The following is a 20251-nucleotide window of genomic DNA, read 5'->3' on the forward strand; positions in this document are numbered from 1 at the left end:
GACGACTTGATTCATGCAATGAGTGAAAATAAATGGGTCGATATATATATATAATACACCAGTATATATATCGACCCATTTATTTTATATATATATATATATGTATTTTGGTGTATTCATTGCAATAAGGAGTAGTGATAAGTTGATTGACCGTTGAACAATATGGAAGACGATTTGTTATTTATATGAAGCATCGAATATCTCTATAAGGGCAATAGTTAAACAGATATATAAAATTAATTACAACCTATAATGAAAGTGTAGTAATTGTTTCTTATCATGTTAAAATTAAATTAACTTTGGTTTTTTTTTTTAATTCATATTATTTGTTTTACTCCAAAAAGATACTTAACATGTGTAGTCAAAATTGTGGTTATAAAGAAAACGTGTATGTGTGGTAGCTGACTGCAGCATAATATTTATGCGTATTATTAAAGTCACACTTAGCACATATAAACGTTGTTTAGCGGGTGATTAGTTAAACAATCCTGTATTCTTCTTTTAAATGTCAAATCAATAATGTCAGAAAGAGTAAACTCTGTTTTTAACTATACAAATCTTAAGCATAATTTATAAGTAAGACCGTACACATTTTGATAATAGTGATTCAGTTGAATAAAATTCAGCTAATTATTATTGTAATACATTACCACAATGTTTTTCTACACTACAGAGTACGAGATTAATTGTTATTTAAAACTCAGCATTACTTGTCAGGATTTGAACCCGTAATCTTAAGTTAAGATTCACGTGTTCTTATCACTGGGCCATCTTGGCTTGTATTAAGTTTTAGTCCGCACGCTATGAGATCCGGGCGGAACTTGGTCAAAGTATATCGAAAATGACAGTTCTCGAGCGAAGCAGCTTTAGAAAAGAATTTCTGAATAATAATTATACGACTTTGGCAAATCCAAAAGGGTAATAAGATTTTAACAGATTATGTCAAATTATATATTTACGCAAAAATACGCTTTTCTATTTATTTATATTCGCTTAAATAATGTATTCAAATACTTTCTTGAAAATGTAAGAGCTAAAGTTTTTTATTGGGAAATACCCCAAGGTACCTTATAAAGTGACTACAAATAGGCTATAAATAGCACAAATAAAAAAGTTTCGATATGAAAAATGTTATGACGAGATATTTTAATAAAAGCTCAGATAATCGGGGGCGTTCATTAAATACTTGCTTCAAAGTTACTCGGCTTGAGATTCGTAGAACATTTCATGTTGCATTTAGTTAAAATAATTTTTATATTATTGTATATTATTGTCAAAACTTTTTACACGTATACTTATAGCGTTATACTTCTTACTTTCAGAATATCATATAAACCAGAGTATCTATCCAGGCAGACTTGCACCAAGTATAATTTATTAAATCAATTAATTTGACAAAATTACTTAATATCATCGTCCTTTCATTTTTATTAAAATAAGAGATTAGGTACCTTTATTTTTAATTAAGAAGAATATATAAAAGCTAACCATTGATAGTTGTTTAATAAAAATGAAATACTATTTACTGCTTTATATGCATCTAAGACGCGCACTTGTATATACACATCAAACTGTAGTTCGTTTCCGTGCCATGCTATGGTAGACCAAACGCTTGTACGCACGCCTGCCAATATTGTTCGAATGTCATTGGAACTTGTTAACAAACCCGTTCGGGGAAGCCCCTCAATTCACAACGGACGTGCTCGGTAAGATATTTAAGGGTTCTAGTCAAAGGCACGATTTGCTACCGTGAAAACCAATGTCAGGTAGGTTTTGTGTCAATACCACTGGCAATGTATACTTTAACTCGGGCAAGGAACAAACTCAACGGAAACAAGAGCATTTTCACGGTTTGGTGAAATCGAGAAATGACACCCGCACGACGAATCCCTGGGTATAGTCACCATCGAAAGTCGGTTACTTTGTTAGCTCACAACTTTGTTTATACGCCATTTTTCTTCGGAATGCCTTGAGAACATTGTCTTAATACATTTTCAGCATTCAGTTCAGAAATTATACGATGGGTATAACAATAAACGTAGGGTACATGTATCATTTTTTTTAATATGCATTTACTGTTGGTGTGACTATGTGCAAGCTCGTCTTGGTAGATATCACCCACTCATCAGATATTCTACTGCGAGACATTTTTTACAATGACAATGTCTAAGGGCGTTTGGTGACCACTTACCATCAGGTGGCCCATATGCTCGTCCCCCTTCCTATTCTATAATAAAAAAAATAAAATAAAAAAAGGGGACATTAAAAAAAAACTTATTCTTACGCCGTTAATTCACTGTCAGCCAAGGGATAAGGCGTTAATTATGTCCCTTGTGCCTGTAAACTTCGTCGACATAGAAATAAGCTATTTGCAGCCTTTAATAAAATCTGACGTTTGCACAACCGACAAAGAGTGTTTAATAAGAATGTCGTTATTTAAGTAGTAAGCACTTTCCGCCCGCGACTTTGCGCGACTTTGCGTGCGTTTGCGGAGAGGGGAGAAGGGGGAGCAGGTATTAGATACCCAATGTCCTCTTTGTAATGCTGTTAATTGCTTTGTCGGTTGAGTAGTTACAACGTCAAAAAAACAAACATAAAATAATGTGAAATGAGGGAAAATATAAAGAAAGAGAGAGAAAACAAATACCATCGCGATGCAAAGTTTATTTTTTCAATGGGGAAAAAAATCAAATAAAGTGGTGATAAAGAAAAAACGTGATGTGAAAAAATATGAGTGCTTGCGATTTATGATAGTATATATTGTATATTTGCAGAGCACAGCCGATGTTATCATTGATAAATATTTGTTTAAAATATTTCCTGACTAACCGTATAAATTTTTAACAAATAACCTTTGTTTTTATTAGTTTTCAGTGTGGATAGTCACGCATCGTTTGTCGATTGATATTTTTTTTTTTATAGAATAGGAAGGTGGACGAGCATATGGGCCACCTGATGGTAAGTGGTCACCAAACGCCCTTAGACATTGGCATTGTAAGAAATGTCAACCATCGCTTATAGCCAATGCGCCACCAACCTTGGGAACTAAGATTTTATGTCCCTTGTGCCTCTAATTACACTGGCTCACTCACCCTTCAAACCGGAACACAACAATATCAAGTATTGCTGTTTTGCGGTAGAATATCTGATGAGTGGGTGGTACCTACCCAGACGAGCTTGCACAAAGCCCTACCACCAGTAAATATGATACATTCTATACTTGTTGTTGAATCCTTTTCAAAGTATCATGACACTAGCTTTAATGTATATAAATAAACCAGGAGACATGTTAAAAATAACACATTTTCTTATTTTTGACGCCTGAGAAATGTTTGAAATCCCGGTGGTTGAGGAGAAAGGTTTATGGTGGATTTATAGCTAGTAATCGTAAATAATGTAACTTTTGGAGTTAAGACATTTTTTTTTTTATTTTGATTATTTATTTTAATTATATTTTTCTGTTATAAAGTTAAATACATAATACAATCATTGATTATCACTTCAATCACTTGGTGGTAGGGCATTCTGCAAACCCGCCTGGGATATTCACCAACCCATATTCTATTGCCAAACAGCAAAATATTGTTGTAGAATAAATTTGATTGGAGAGTGACTCAGTGTACAGTTCCAAGTGACATAACATTAAGTTCCCAAGATTGGTGGCACATTTGAGTGTTTCTTACTATGCCTGAAACAAAAAACATGAAAAAAAATAAAACTTTATGATCCATCGTAGAGCGATTTATTTTTTCTATATTATATAACACAATAATAATAATACGACGTGGTTGGTAACCATGATAGTAATTTGTCTTTGTCTGGATATATATCTGTCTGATATTGATTTGAAGAAACCTTTAAAGCATAAGTTTGAAGATTGCCTCAATCTAAAACACTAAAATACTAAGAATTGCTGCTTAGCAGTAGAATATAAGATGTATGGGTGGTACCTACACAGGCGGAGCCCTGTGACATTACAAGCGAAAACTGTAAAATGTAATATTCATCTTAATATTAAAAAATTTGTATTGTACAATATAAAATATAATATTATCCACCTGTTAATAAAGAGTGCTCTTGTAGAAATTTGGGATTCAAAATATAAAATTCAAGAAACTGCAACCTAGTCTTGCAATAACCACTCCTTATGAAAAATTTAAAACGTACTCAAGATGTGTGCTTCAAGAGATTCCTCACAATTTTAAAATCGTAGCAGAGATTTCTGGGTTTTAAAAAAGGTGATTACTCGCACCGAGAGCAGGATCTTCGTCAATAAGAAAAAAAATATCTAAAACTGGTTAGTGTATTTAAATTCTGGGGTTTTAATTTGAAATCAAGTTTATGTTGATTCTGTTAAAATAATGAATGTTTTAAACGTGATTCGATTTTCGAATACAAATAAGAGCTATATATTTGAATCATGTCGCGTATTAGATTTTATCAGAACGTTAATTTGATAATTAAAATGTAGTGGACAAAAAAGGAAAGTCCGTGGACATAACAAACGGAGCTCTTAGTAAAATTGAATAACAAATGACTTGCATTTGGATAGACGTAATGTTTGGTAGGAATATTTTATTTATTTTTCGTTATAAATAAATAAATATATTCATTACGAATACATCTCACTTATTAATCGAAATCTTTATTCTTTAAAAATAATTGTTTCTCGCCTTTTCGGTTTATTTTTTTGGATGATTATGACGATGATGATAGAAAAGTAGCCACCTCCGACAAGGCTGATGAGAGTTCTCCCACGGTATCTACGTATTTTTCGAAAAACGGGAGGTTGATAATGAAGGTCTACAGCGAAAATAGTGTTAGTGTTTGAACTTATGACTTTCAATAGAAATCTAGATGTTCTACGAGATATGAGCTTCTATCTAGGTCAGTGCAGTTCACTCTAGCACTGCATGAAATGGGATTTGGGATGTTTTTCCTTTCTGGGAATATCTTTCGTGGTTTTACGTCATAATACGAGTAGTTAAAGTTCTTAAGTCCTTGATGAAACTAATAAATGCACTTAGTAGGCTTTTACAACATTCACGGGTCGAGATAAAGTGGCCCTATTCTACTCTGTCGATACTAAGCAGCCCTCTATCGTAACTACGCGGAACTAAACCAAGGTACAGTTTGCTATGATAATTAATTAAATAGACAAACAAAATAGTTTTATTTTATTTATTATTTTATTTTATAATTACAGTTAAAATTTAAATTTTTATAGTTATCATTAAGTAGTAAAGAAAATATCTCACCGCTAGCCTAAGGCTTCTCCATTTGAGGAGAAGACGAGAAGCTTAGTGCCCAGCATTGCTGATACATGTTACAGATTTTCAATTGATTTTCAACACATATTTATTTTATACTCTCTGGGAGTTTCTTTCGTATGTTATTGTACCAAAATACATACTTATTTTTTTATGTTTTCCTTCATCGCCGAATTATAATACGAATTAAGCACATTAAAATTTAATCTTGTTTGCCCGAGCTTGAACTCACAATTTTCGGTTAAGATTCAAGTATACTAAAAACTGACCCATCTCGGTATTATGTTGCACACTGTACAGTATTATTTTAATAAAGAAGATTTCTTAGGTTGAATATATTTCAAGTATGGTTTTTATGCTGAAATTTTCTAATAGATAAAAATATCGTTTCGTCAAATATATTATAACTATGACATATATAGAGGACACGGTTGGTCAATAGAGGAAGATGTTTGAATTTGTCAGTCCTTCGTCAAAAATGCCCTCTAATGCTCGCGTGTGATGACATTGCGTTTAACGTTTTGTACGTAGGTATGTATATACTAGTGTGTAAAGTAGTATATAAAGATAATTATTAGTCTATATAACTATATGATAATTTATTTTTTTATTCATATTATATTTTTATTTTATTGGTACTTATGTGAAAAATATATTTCGTTTTAAGTGTTCTAGAAGCACTGTCTAAGACACAGCAATAAATATTATTGGTTTCTAGTAAGTCAGCGTGAACTACACTGGTCTTAAGTGTCTAGCCGTCTTATCCTGTTTCCGTAGCGCTTGCAGTAAAAAGCGTCTCAAAGATTTATACGATTGCTGGAAATGTAAGAAGCGACGAAGATATGTATAAAAAGTTATTGAAAATTCCATTAAACCTTTGAAATCATTAACACGTACTCTATTCGTGATAGAGCCTTATGCAATTCCGTGTGGTAGGGTTTTACCCACTCATCATATTTTCTACCGCTAAATAGCAATACTTAGTATTGTTGTGTTCGGGTATGAAGGGTGAGTCAGCCAGTGTGACTACAGGCACAAGAGACATCTTTGTTTCTTAGGTTGATGGCGTATTAGCTATATATTGAATGGTTTATATTTACAGCACCAATGTCTACGGTTATGATGTCCACAACCTCCAGGTAGCCCATTTGCTAGACCACCTACCGGTTTTATAAAAAAATATATGTTGTAAAAGGTTAAAATGAAAGAAGCGACGAAGATTTATTAAAAATTAAAATTACATAAAGCTTTTGAAAATCTGGTGATCTGCGAGCTGAAACTAGTTTGAATAAGCCTCCATTGAGGTTCCGCTTTTCAAGAAGCAATAATGAGTATGTAATTCCGACTAAATGCATACATGATCATAATTAAGAGCTTTCTTCATCTTGCGAAATACGGATTCTCTAAATAAGTTATATACTTATTATACATAATATATTCTGCTTATAATCCCTTTTTTTAATTTTTACTATATTTATAATATAAAGTTCGAGATGGCCCGATGGTTAGAACGCGTGAATTTTACTCGATGATCGTAGGTTCAAACTAGGGCGAGCACCACTTGCTCATGTGCTTAATTTGTGTTTATAATTCACATGACATCACTCGTGCGTGACGGTAAGGAAAACATTGTGAGGAAACTTGCATGTGTCTAATTTTACTGAAATTTCCACATGTGTAATAACCCGCATTGGAACAGCGTGATGGAATAAGCTTTAAACCTTGTTTTCAAAAAGGGAAAGGAGGCCTTAGCCCAGAAGTGGGACATTCTCCTCGCATTCATATTAAATCGAATAATATGCATTCAATTTAAACATGCATCGGGATATGTTTGTGAATTATAAGAGGATTTCAAATAGACGAGCGTAAAATAAAATAATAAACCGCAATGAAATATTTTAAAAGGATTCAGTCTGCATGCGAAAAATGCAATTTCGCGACGCGTTCAGTTCACATCGATAAATTAAACCTTTATGTGTAAATATGTTGAACGAACTATGACCACGATTTCACGTTGCAGTCACATGGATGTATATTTATTTTCCCTTGGATAACATTGAAATCACACCACTCTGAAAATATTTTGATAAGTTGCTATCACTAGAACTAAATGTGGTAAATGAAAAGGTATTTTATATTTTATTTTTATATATCTCTTGGATAACCTTACAATTAAATTTGTTTTTATAAATCATTAGAACGAGTTACTATGACCACCACTTTGACTAGCGTGTAAAGTGCAATTATCTGATGAAATTACTTTTTTTTTTAAATTATTTTGAACAGCAATTAAACCTGAAAATAGTTTATAGTATCAATGTACATATGCATACATATATACTAGCTACCCATCTCGACTTCTTAGGGTAAAATAAGGATTTAAATCGATATATTTTTATAAAATCAGATATAAACATTCGGAACTTAATTCAAATACATCGTAATATTTTTAAAATTATCGGTTCAGAGTGCAGGAGGATTCGTCCATATAAAACATTATAAATTTAAATGCTATTTATTTTGATATCTAAATTAGACACACGTAGTTTTCCTCGCGATGATTTCTTTCAACGAGATGATTTATAAATCCAAATTAAGCACATGAAAATTCAGTGATGATTGTCTAGGTTTGAACCCGTTCTTGACTTTTTTTTATAAACTAGCCATTAGCTCAATGAGGCAGTTAAGTCAACCGGGGTAGACAGAGTATGTTACTCCTAACGCAATGTCAACGTCTTTTGTTAAGGTAATTAATGTTTATATATTTTTTGTAAGCCTAGTACGTTAAGCTGATCCAACGAAAGTATTTAATAGCAATCGTTAACGCCTCAATGGCCAATCTATATTAATGAGTCACAAAAACCCTCTTAATTGATTGGGGAGCTAGAAGGCCTCGCCTTCAGGGCTATTCAAAGCTTACGACTTAGATAAACGTATAATTACATGAATTATGCTAATATCCTTGGATGTATTGTTACTTTGTTGTAACAAATTGTAGCGAAGTCGATGCGATTTTAAATTTTTAGGTCGCTTAATATTTTTATGACAACGTTGTTAAATTTGTCACAGTAAACACACAAATATGGATCTACTTGTAGTTCGTTTAAAGTTCATATTCAATAGTGAAGGCATGTAAGTTATGATGTTATTGAAATTTCGTGTAGTAATATACAGTATATATTTCAAATATGAAGCGAATATGCACTATTCTTAAATGACTTTGGAAATCCCAATTGATATCCTTATTCAATCAACAGCCAATCGTTGTCCACTGCTGAACATAGGCCTCTCCCAATATATATATCCTTATTTATTTATTTTTATTTTCATATTAAATTTCAGTTTTTACTCAATGTGGAAAAACTTACAACGTTATTCTGGTGTTATTTTTTTATTATAATGTATGGATGACTGCCTCGTTGATCTAGTGGCTAAATATAAGGCCGCCGATCCCGAGGTCCTTGATTCACGCCCAAGGTCGGGCCAATAATAATAATAATTTATTTATAATTTTAAGTAACTCACAGACTCAATTAAAATATTACAAAAAGATAACGGTTTTAAGTTAGCAAAAATAATAAGATCTACTACTACTATAGTACTTCCAGCCATAACTTTACAATTAAATTAAGTAATTGGGTTTTCCTGTCGAAGTTTCTCAGTAACGGTCTGGAAGTTGCAAGTGTGGGTGCTTACACTCCCGGGCCTCGGTAATCACGTACAACCATTCGTTCTGCATCTGAACTTTTTCCTGTCGTGTCGGATTGACATTTCATTGGATTAAGAGAGTGCATCTGTGTTCGCACACACACATGTGATCTATAATATCTCTTATAAATTGGCCGCCGTAGCCTAAATCGGTCAGGAAGACATCATCATCTTGTTATTTATCAAAATAAAAAGCTATTCAAATTATATATATCTTTAAATTATTATTTATATTAATAAAAAAAACAGTTCTATAAATTGTTATATATACTCGTATGTTATATAAATATTATTTCCTTGAAACTAAAACTTACAAAGAAAGCTACAGAGCTTTTGTTGAAAGGCTTAAAAGCTTGAAAGATTTTCCATATAAGCCGTTTTAAAACTTTAAGCAGTTTACATGCATTTATATGATTATACTATTTTTATTTAAATGATAAAAAATAACGAAAATTGTTATAATAAATAATTATAAAAGGAAAACTTCGATATATCAACAATAGAATCAAACGGAAAACCAATTACAGCGTTCAATTTGCCCCCGATTCATTTGATCCAAGGTTTAAAGTCAATTCCTTAACTTCTCATCAAGTAGCTGTTGGAAATAAGTCCTCGGTTCTACTTAATTCATTTCGATTCGCAGTAATAAATCTTCGGACCTATCCGAGGACGAATCTTAAAATAGTGGTAATCAATCTTTAGTTCATTCCATAACTGTTAACATTGGCCCGTTTCTAATAATACTGTCTATTGATAACAAAATATGGGTCAGGAAAAAAAGGGATCGAGTGAGTGATGTGATCTGTGATCTTCCGCATTATTATTTTCTATTAACGATTCAAAGAAAAAAAGGAAAGTGCTGATACAAATATAATGACAACGAAGTATTTTATTTTAACGAAAATATGTTATATTTTATGTTTTTAATTTGAAATAGGAAGGCATTGGTAGTGTATTTTTTTTTATAATTTTATATTTATAGACCTTTGCGTCTTTGCTTCTACTCACTTTCTACTGACGTTCTACTCACTCGAGGAGCTTATTACACCACGCTGCTACAATGCGGGTTGGTAGAATACACATGTGGCAGAAATAAAATGAAATCAGACACATGTAGGTTTCCTCATGATGTTTTCCTTCACCGTCAAGCACGAGATGAATTATAAACACAGATTAAGCACATGAAAATTCAGTGGTGCTTGCCCGGGTTTTAACCCACGATCATTGGTTAAGATACACGCGTTCTAACCACTAGGCCATCTCGGCTTAAATGTTACTTACTTACTACTTATTGTATTACTGAAACAAAGTGTAAAAATTAAATCAATTACGCCGCCTGTATGGAAATGACATATATATGCATGTTCATAAGCTGGACCGTTGTTAGCATAGGCACTTATTGCCCGAAATTTGATCTCAATTGTTCAAACGAATTTGTTTCATAAACAATTTTGAACTTTATATTTCTAGATAAAGTTTGAAAATTCAATGGTACGTGTCATCAAAATAGGATCACCTTGATTTCGTTTATCGATATGATCTTACGGATTGTGGAAAGCTTTGTCCAAATTTCGATCGTGATTCAAATACAAATACTATATATTGGACTACATATAAATCTTATAATATTAAATGAATAATTCTTGTATATGTTTACATATATACATTGTGTATCTCGGAAATGACTCTAACGTTGGTTAAAATTTGAATTTAGATAAGGTTTTGTTCTTAAAGTTTATGTATAGGTGTGTTAACAGAAAACACACACAATTTTTACAAAAAAGATTTAATTAATAAAGTTTTAAAATGTCTGAGTAAAACTTGGTTTAACGGCATGAATTTTTGGTTAAATTGGGTTGAGTTTGTATGGAAATTTGTCACATTTTATTTTAGAAATATAAGAATCGGTATTTAGGCTTCTGTTAATAAGTAAAAGATAGTTGTTGAAGATTTTTTGAAAATTCCTATATTAAGGGGTGGAAATTTAGGATGAAAATTCGTATGTAATAATGTTCGTCATTTTTAAAAGTTAGAAATATAGACATAGGTTTTAATGCTTCGGTTTATAAGGTAAAAACAACTGTTACGGCCTTTTCGAAAATGAGTCACCTAAAAGAGTAAAAATAGGAATGGAATGGAAGTTCGTTATCATTGGTAATAGAAACATGAAAATCATTTATGATTCTGCTTAAAGTAAAATATATTTATTACAGCGTTTTGAAAAATTATTACCTAAGAGGAATAAAGAAGGGAATGAACGTTTGAATGGATTCTAACCATTTATAAAATTTCAGCATCTGAAGTATTAATATTAAATAAATATAATGTTTTTTCCAAACGAGATATATATATATATAAGTGGTCACCAACGCCCATAGACATTGGCATTGTAAGAAATGTTAACAATCACTTCGCCAATGCGCCACCAACCTTGGGAACTAAGATGTTATGTACCTTGTGCCTGTAATTACACTGGCTCACTCACCCTTAATTACAGACACAAGGGACATAAAATCTTAGTTCCCAAGGTTGGTGGCGCATTGGCTATGTAAGCGATGGTTGACATTTCTTTCAATGCCAATGTCTAAGGGCGTTTGGTGACCACTTACCATCAGGTGTCCCATATGCTCGTCCGCCTTCCTATTCTATAAAAAAAAAATCTAGTCGATAATGTTTCAACATTAAATTGCCGGAATGTGACCATGATTTTTGTTGGATCCTTAATTCATTATTTAGATTTTTGTTTTACATCACGACAAAGACACATTGAACATGAAATTCAGTACAAAAGGTCTTATCGATTGAGATTTCTTCAAGCGAACACTTGCGTTAAAATTATTGAAAACTAAGACTGAATAAATCCGTCTTGTTGCCTTTGCTGGTGATAGGAAAGCTGGTCGCCCATTTTTCGCCCAGAGAATCGGAATTGCGGTTCAAAGGGGAAATGCTGCTAGCATTCTTGCCACCATTCCACGTGGTCTTTTTTTTTTTTTATATGCCCGGGATGGCAAATGACTCTGCTCCACCTGATGGTAAGTGGTAGTAGAGTCCAAACGCGACGACGGCCAGTACAGTCGGGAAGAATGTTCTGTACTAGCTGTCCCCGCCTTGCCGGCCCGCAAGATGCCTCTTCACGCCTCGTTTGAAGGAACCCGGGTTGTAAGAGGAGGGGAACACGTGAACTGGTAAGGAATTCCATTTTTTGGTAGTGCGACAAAGAAAGGAGTTGCCAAATTTCTTTGTGCGCGATGGAATTGATGTCACAGTTAGGCGGTGACATCGAGAACCAGCTCGCGTGGACTTAAGAAGGAAGGGGGAAGCAGGAATTAGAGAGAATAATTCCTCAGAGCACTCGCCGTGATACAGACGATAGAAAGCGCTCAGTGCTGCTATCTCGCGACGTAATTGTAAAGGTTCAAGGGTGTTTGTGACCTTTACGTCGCCAATAATGCGTACTGCACGTCGCTGCAACCGGTCCAAGGCCTCCATTAGGTACTTAGCGGAGCCATCCCAAAGGTGCGAGCAATATTCAACGCAAGACCGTACCTGTGTTTTGTATAACAGGCACAGTTGTTGTGGCGTGAAAAAACGCCGCACCTTGTTCAGAACTCCGAGTTTTCGTGAAGCTGTTTTTATAATAGCCTCGATGTAATCCCTTGGACTAAGGTCGCAGCGAACGTCCATCCCCAGCATGGCGATTTTGCTTTGTATCATCAGCGGTGTGCCACAGAAGGAGGGATGAGGGTAAAATGGTGACTTTTTCGCTGTGAGGGCGCACACCTGTGTTTTCTTGGCATTAAACTCAACAAGATTATCAGAACCCCATTTGGCGATGAGCTCTAATGTCCTATCGAGTTCAATAACAAGATTCTCCCGCCTCTCCTCAGTTTCCGCCCGCCCAGCCACTGCGCGTCCGTGGTATCCACCACGCACTGTACTATCATCTGCATAGCAATGTATGTTCCCAAGAGAGAGCATATCATTGATATGCAAAAGAAAGAGTGTGGGAGATAGCACAGATCCCTGGGGGACGCCAGCATTCACTACATAGAATTGTGAAACGCAACCATCTACTAAAACACGAAGGCTACGCTTGTGTAGGAAGCTGGTAATCCAGGTGCATAGCTGAGCAGGCACACCATATAGGTCACGATGTACAGTAATTTTTTTTAATTTTATTTGTATTTATTTAACACTTTAATGTATACACATACTAATAACTACGTAGCAAAACGAAAATACTTAATAAATAATACTTATATACAAAAAAGACTTAAAACAAAAACGAATGTCGTCTTAGTTGAGAATGTTTGTATTCTTTGTAGTTGAATAATAGTGGACTTTAAAATAAGCCTAAAGTTCAGCTGTCTGATTATGAAACAAAGTACCTGAACATATTAACAAAGATACCTCTAACCTTACCTATCAAGACTCGTCTCCGTGTGCGTATAATGTCAGAAAGTTCCTAATTCTTGTCATCTTATGACATCTATCATCATCATCATATTCAGCCCACATTAATCCACTGCTGGACATAGGCCTCCTCACAGGCACGCCAGTTCTCCCGGTCTTGTGCTAGTCGCATCCATTGAGCACCCGCCATCTTCCTAAAATCGTCTGGCCATCGGGCGGGTGGTCTGCCCACTGGCCTTTTTGCTTCTCTATATATATGACATCTATATTACATTATTATTCATATGTTTTTACTATATATATATTATAGCTCTGTATTTATTTTATTGATGTTATATTTGTATGTTTGTATATATTTGATTACTAATTACCACCTTTACGGATTTCTGCTTTGTCTAAAGGTTGACTGGTAGAGAATGCCTTCAGGCATTAAGTCCACCTTTTGTTCAAGCTACACATTGTGTCGGTCAAAAAAGCTTTTTTAATTAAATAAGCATCTTTAAGTTAATTTATCATACATACTAACAAAAAAATACAGTGATATACTACTTTAAAAAAACATAGGTATATTATGTATTAAAAATATCTTCAAAAATGGATCAATGTTGACGCAAATATTTTATTGTACATTTAATGGTTTAACTAAAAAATATATCGAACTCAAATAGAAATGGTACAAATTATATAAATACGTGCATTTTTTAGACTACCATCATTTTTTCAGGATTATATTTTAATTAAAATGAATGTTTTTATTTCACAAAATGAGCAAGCATACAATATAAGCAAGAAAATCGAAAAAAAGTAATTAAATTTACTAACGATTAAAACTGGAAATCGCTATCATTTTCATCATATCGTCTTCTAATAAAGACTTCGATTAATCCAGGAACAAATAAACGCCTTTAATGAAGTTCCATGTAAATATGTACCGAATTTCTTACTACATATACAACATGCTATTTAGTACGAATTTCTCAGTAGCTATTTTTTTAATCTTTTATTGTATTAGGTACGCAGACAGACATGTAAGTCACCTGATGGTAAGTGATCACCGCCTATAAATATTAGCCATTAAATATTAACCATTTTGTACTTTGCCAACTTTGGAAACTAATATGTTATGTCCCTCGTGGCTGTAGTTTCAATGACTCCCTCATCCTTCCAACCAGTATACAACTATACTAAGTATTGCTGCTTGGCGGTAGAATATAAGATTGGTGAGTAGTGGCTTGCATAAAGCCCTATCACCAAGTGAAATTATCAGAAAGTTGTAACATTTTTATATTGTACTATTCTTTTAGAATACGCTTTACTATATAAGCTTAATACTTAAATTTATGCAATTGTGAATGTAACCTTTCACCTTCAAGATGTGATCTTAATAGATACGGATAACAAAAAAATCTAGCGAAAATTTCTCGTTTGTATTTGAAATGTGTTCAAACCCACATCGTCTAGAACCTAACCACAATCAACTTGGGACACGGTTATGTTCAATTTACTCTGAAACTCCAACTTCTGAACTATTCCAGAGAATCCAAAACTATTGTGGAAATATTATAATTATAATTAAAGTTTTATATTTTTTGGACTCTTTAGATTTCCTTGGTATTATTACAGTAAATGTTAAGCTGTAATGAACTAAGCTCTGCAGAATTCTGGGTTAATTGTAATTCACTTTTTTGTGGTAGATACGGCTCGTGTAGTATATTTTAGTTAATTTCACAGTATAATATCCTATGACATTCTATTTTGGGATGCTGCAGTTGATCAATGTGTTATTTATCTTATAGAAAATGGATGTTCACGCAATTATTATCTGTTCCGTCTTCAATAATATACGAAATATTTTTCTAGCTGTTGTGACTTACATACTATTAATTTAAAATAAAAAACAAGCACAAACTCGTCATAAAACACAATCGTGAAATGTGATATACAATATTGAGTAAAATAATTATAAAATTTAAAGGATATACATACACATCAAGATAGCTTCATATCATTGTTAATCGGTTTTGAACGTTTCTCGAGTAATAAGGTAAGTGATTTCTAACAGAATAGCCCTGCTATTAACTGCTTACAATGGGACAACGTATTCGCTTTTACAACAGGATCTCAGAAAACGTTCAGAAATGCTCAATTCATAAAAACATTTTAAGAGTTTTCGTTTGTGAGGTTAAGAAACGAGTTTATAAAAGATAACACACCTTGGGCATTTAACGGTCGACACTAAGCCAGTTCAAATATAATATATTTTTATTAATAATTTAATTAAATGTTACTCTTTAATAGTAAAAAAAAATATATTATATTTAATCTTTTAGAAAAAAAGAAATGTAATTTATATAATTGAAATAATAGTTATTCCGGATATATAGAGTTAAATAAATTTCTACATCTTACCCAGCTGCCGTTGGCAGTGGAACACAAATAAATATGAAATCTATAACTGACAATAAAGTGACAACCTTTAAATTACCCACTGAAAAGCTTCAACCTCTGGGGCTAATGTTTGGAGATCATTTGACGAGCCGGTTGCCGTGGGTGGTAGATACTTGCCCTTCGCACCGCAGGTCGTGGGATCGATTTCCACCCAGGACAGACATTTGTGTGTATAAACATGTCTTTTTGTCCTGAGTCTGGGTGTAATTATCTATATAAATATGTATTTACAAAAGAAAAGTAGTATATGTAATATATCAGTTATCTGGTTTCCATAGTACGGGCTCTGCTTAGCTGGGGATCAGATGGCCTTGTATGAATAATGTCTCAGGACTTTATTATTATTCCACCACGCTGCTGGTTGAATAAGTTGCTGCTCTGCGAGTTGGTGGTTTTACATATGTCAGACTTACATCCGGCAGATGAAGGATTTCTCACGGTGTTTTGTTTCACTACCGAGCACAAGATGAATTATAAGCACAATTGTGTGTGTGTTTGTAACTGTGACCATATTGAATTGAAATGCAATGATTTTGTTTCGTATATCAAATGCAGCTTAGAAAAAAATATCTTATTATGTAGTACACGTATGTCTTGTTATATCTTTACTTTGCTTCCAAGTATTATTTGGTAAATGAAAATTTGATACATTTTATAAGGGGACGGGTATTTGTTGGTAAGTAATCACCACTATTCATAGAAATTGGCGCTGTAAGAGATATTAAATATTCCTTCATCGCCAATGCATCACCAACCTTGAGAACCAAGACCCTTGTGTCTGTAGTTACAATATCTGATGAGTGGCTTGTACAAAACCCTATCACCAAGTAGTATACATTATGTTACTCTGTCATTACAACATATTGCATGCTGCATACTGCATATGCAATATTGCATCATAACTATAATATAATAATAAATAAATTTCAGAATCATTTCTATGCTTTTCTCTACTATAATTTCTACTCTTTTTTTATACAAGTATACTCATATAACTATACTGACATGTATTTCTTATTCTATGTAGAAGTTTATTTCATCCGTTTGAAATTATTTCGCAATCAGTGAATTCTTGTTTCATAAAAATATGTTTTATGAGCTGCCAAGAATAAAATAAATATTTCTTTTCATTTCATAAAGTGTTATGTATACTTTTATAGATTACATCAACGTTAAATTATCTTACGAATATTATAAATGCGGAAGTATGTTTGGATCTTTATTCAATCACGTTGAACGACTAAGATGGTTTCTTATAGAATTTGGTAATGGCGACGAGTAAATGGTTGAATTAAATATAAGTTACTTTATTACAATTATTTCCCCGCTGAACAGGGCTCGTGCAATTCATCACCTGCGCCCAAATGATTATTTAAGATTTAAATTTAAAGAAGTTAAATAATAACTGTCTCTTTTCAATATATGTTTGTGTTTTGTAACACTAGGGAAAAAAGAGACATGAATAAACTTGTAACTACTACTACTCAATTATACAGGATTAGTAATAATTTGTGAGATAATTTATACACTTTAACAACAGGATCCCGGAAAATGTTCAAAAATATTTTAATGTGAAATTTAAAATCTTTAAGGAACTGAAGTGTGTGCTAAGGAATACACAACACCAATGACTTATGATTGCACACCTTGGGAATGAAAGGATCAGTGGTAGATTTTTGGATAATCAATAAGCAAGTGTAACGCCTCAATATTGAGCTAATCATCTCGGCATTGCACGGGTAGATAAGAAGAAAAATGTTTTTTGTATAGGATTTGCTTAAAATCAATTCTTGGCGAGTCTCTACGTCGGGGAAGGAGTATATGACAAATTTCAAGTATGGAGGATAGTTTAGGAGATCTTGTCATGAGTAGGATATATATATATATATATATATCGATTAAGATTTGACATTGACTTGACTGCACAAAATATTATCAAAGAGATACAGTCTATGAATATGTTTACAGCCGGATAGCTTCTGTTGACATTTATTGCTTTATTTTTGTAGGAAGAAGTAAAACAGCGGATGTGTTGCAATCGGTGAACTTGAAATACTAAAGACAACTTTCGTAGGACGCAATAAATAATAATGATATTTATATGTAACCTTTTATTATGTCTTTGTGAAAAGATAATTTTTCACTCGATGTTCTGTTTATAGGTAAAAATAATACAAATTATAAAAAGCACACACAGTTCATAATTATTTGGTTACTTTTTTTATAGTATTTTACGAGTACCTAAAACGTATAGGCTATTTGCTTCTGGATAGTTAATACATGAAGTTGTATTTAGTTTATTTATATACTGGTGGTAGGGCTTCGTGCAAGCTCGTCTGAGTAGGTACCATCCACTCGTCAGATATTCTACCGCAAAACAGCAGTACTTGATTTTGTCTTGTTCTGGTTTGAAGTTTGAGTGAGCCAGTGTAATTACAGGCAGTTCGTTAAACGCATCTTCATTTAGATCCCATAAACCCAACCTTTGCCATTTGCGTAAGTCAAATTCTAACTCTGCTCAAAATTCCATCATAAAACGTCTGGCACGAACTTAAACAAATTTTATTCTGATCTTGACTTTTTCCACTTATCCAAAATGCAATTGAAAAGAGAAATAATTCAAATTCATCGTAAAAAATAAAGTAAATAACCACACACGCACATATATATACACACACATATATACATATATACACACATATATATACACACACAACACATACACATACACACACAAACATGCGCGCCCGCGCGCACGATTTTCTTGCATTAATATTAAGCAAGAATATTTTATTTTTGTTTATTTTTTACTGTAAATATTAATACCTATAATATGTCTACTTTTTTTCTCAATCCTATGTAGCCTTACTTTAGTAATGAGTAATAACTGTACAACAATTTCTGTAGAGCTATTGATTACAAGTAAAAATAAATAAATAAATAAATAAACAAGGGACATAACATCTTAGTTTTCAAGGTTGGTGGCGCATTGGCGATATAAGCGATGGTTAACATTTTTTACCATAACAATGTCTATGGGCGTTGGTGACCACTTACTATCAGGTGGCTCATATGCCCTTTATAAACTATAAAAAAATTAACACGAATAATTATCAAACAATGTAATATAACAAACGTCTTAAACGTAAAAAGGTAGTTCATTTATACGTATATCAAAAAAAAAAACCAACGCAATGTTCACCCTTTAACCGTGCTTTAACTCAAGTCGTAATATCGGTATAACAAATTAAATAATACATATTATATTTTATATATCAGCTCGCTATGCAAACATACCGTCTTCACTTCGCGTCAATACCAATATATATAATATATTCCCGCGCTCCGCGATGTGTGTCATCCGAGACGACAGATGGATAATGTAGATGTGTATACACTCAACCCAATATTAACGTTATGCCAAACTAAGATGTTATGTCTCATGTGCCTGTAGACACATTGGCTCACCCACCCTTCAAACCGAATCACAACAATACTAAGAATAACTATTTAGGGATAGAAAAAATCATGTGATTCAGGTGAAAATTGCGTGATTTAATTTTTTAATAAGAAATTAAAAATGTGTCTATTATTTCAGAATCATGGATCCAGAGCTCATGGTGGAAGAGATGGGGGATGTGACGACCACATCCCCTTATACCGTCTTCCCGACGAACCATAGCTTCTGGAAAAACAGCACCGAGAGTAACCTCAACATTTACTATTTTTATGACGTAAGTACTCAAAAACAAAACAGGGTAATTGCCTGCAATATATATTTTTTCATACATAATTTATTTATATTAAATAAGTTATGCAGTTATACTTATGTAATTTAGTTTTATAAGGTCTATTGTCGTTTCGGGCGATAACAGCTGTTTTCTTTTTCTGATTAAATTGTAATGAAGCGTTTACACTAATTTATATGAAGCACGTTGTTGTTATTTCTGAATGATTTTGCATTAATATGTACATGTTTTAATTTTATAGTATTTTAGTAATTACTTAAAAATCGTTAGCAAATCCAAAATAAATAAATATTTACTTATACAGTTGAGCAGCAACGAAAAATTCGCCGCACCATTTAACTGCAAATTGATTCATGAAATTATTATCTACTGATGATATAGAATAAATACAAAAGAAAATAAAAACTTAATGACATTGGTTCAGATTTATTTGCCAAGACATTTGGTTTAGATCTACGTATTCTAAGTCTTCATCCTTATTTTGGTCAACATCAAGATGGAGAATAAAAAGTACTAATGAGGTGTCGAAAGATGCTCGACGAAAATATATAAAATATAATTTATCCAAGCAAAGTAATTAAATAGAAAATATTTTAATGATAACGTAAGCTTATAACATAATTGATTATATGATGAATTAGTTTTAAGTGTTTTGTTAGTTCA

At 32.9% G+C, this 20251-nt stretch overlaps 1 protein-coding gene across 1 annotated transcript in view; it reads left to right on the forward strand.

Moving 5' to 3' along the window:
* The window catches only part of LOC126768518 (cardioacceleratory peptide receptor-like), a 126610-nt gene that overhangs the window by 69933 nt on the left and 36426 nt on the right, over positions 1-20251 (forward strand). The window contains exon 4 of the mRNA XM_050486682.1: positions 19438-19573. Within this exon, the coding sequence (XP_050342639.1) occupies positions 19442-19573 (132 nt within the window). The 5' untranslated portion in view covers positions 19438-19441. The remainder of the gene's footprint in view (positions 1-19437; positions 19574-20251) is intronic.

Source organism: Nymphalis io, chromosome 5, assembly GCF_905147045.1.
Source record: "Nymphalis io chromosome 5, ilAglIoxx1.1, whole genome shotgun sequence".
In the NCBI taxonomy this organism is placed as follows: Eukaryota; Metazoa; Arthropoda; class Insecta; order Lepidoptera; family Nymphalidae; genus Nymphalis; species Nymphalis io.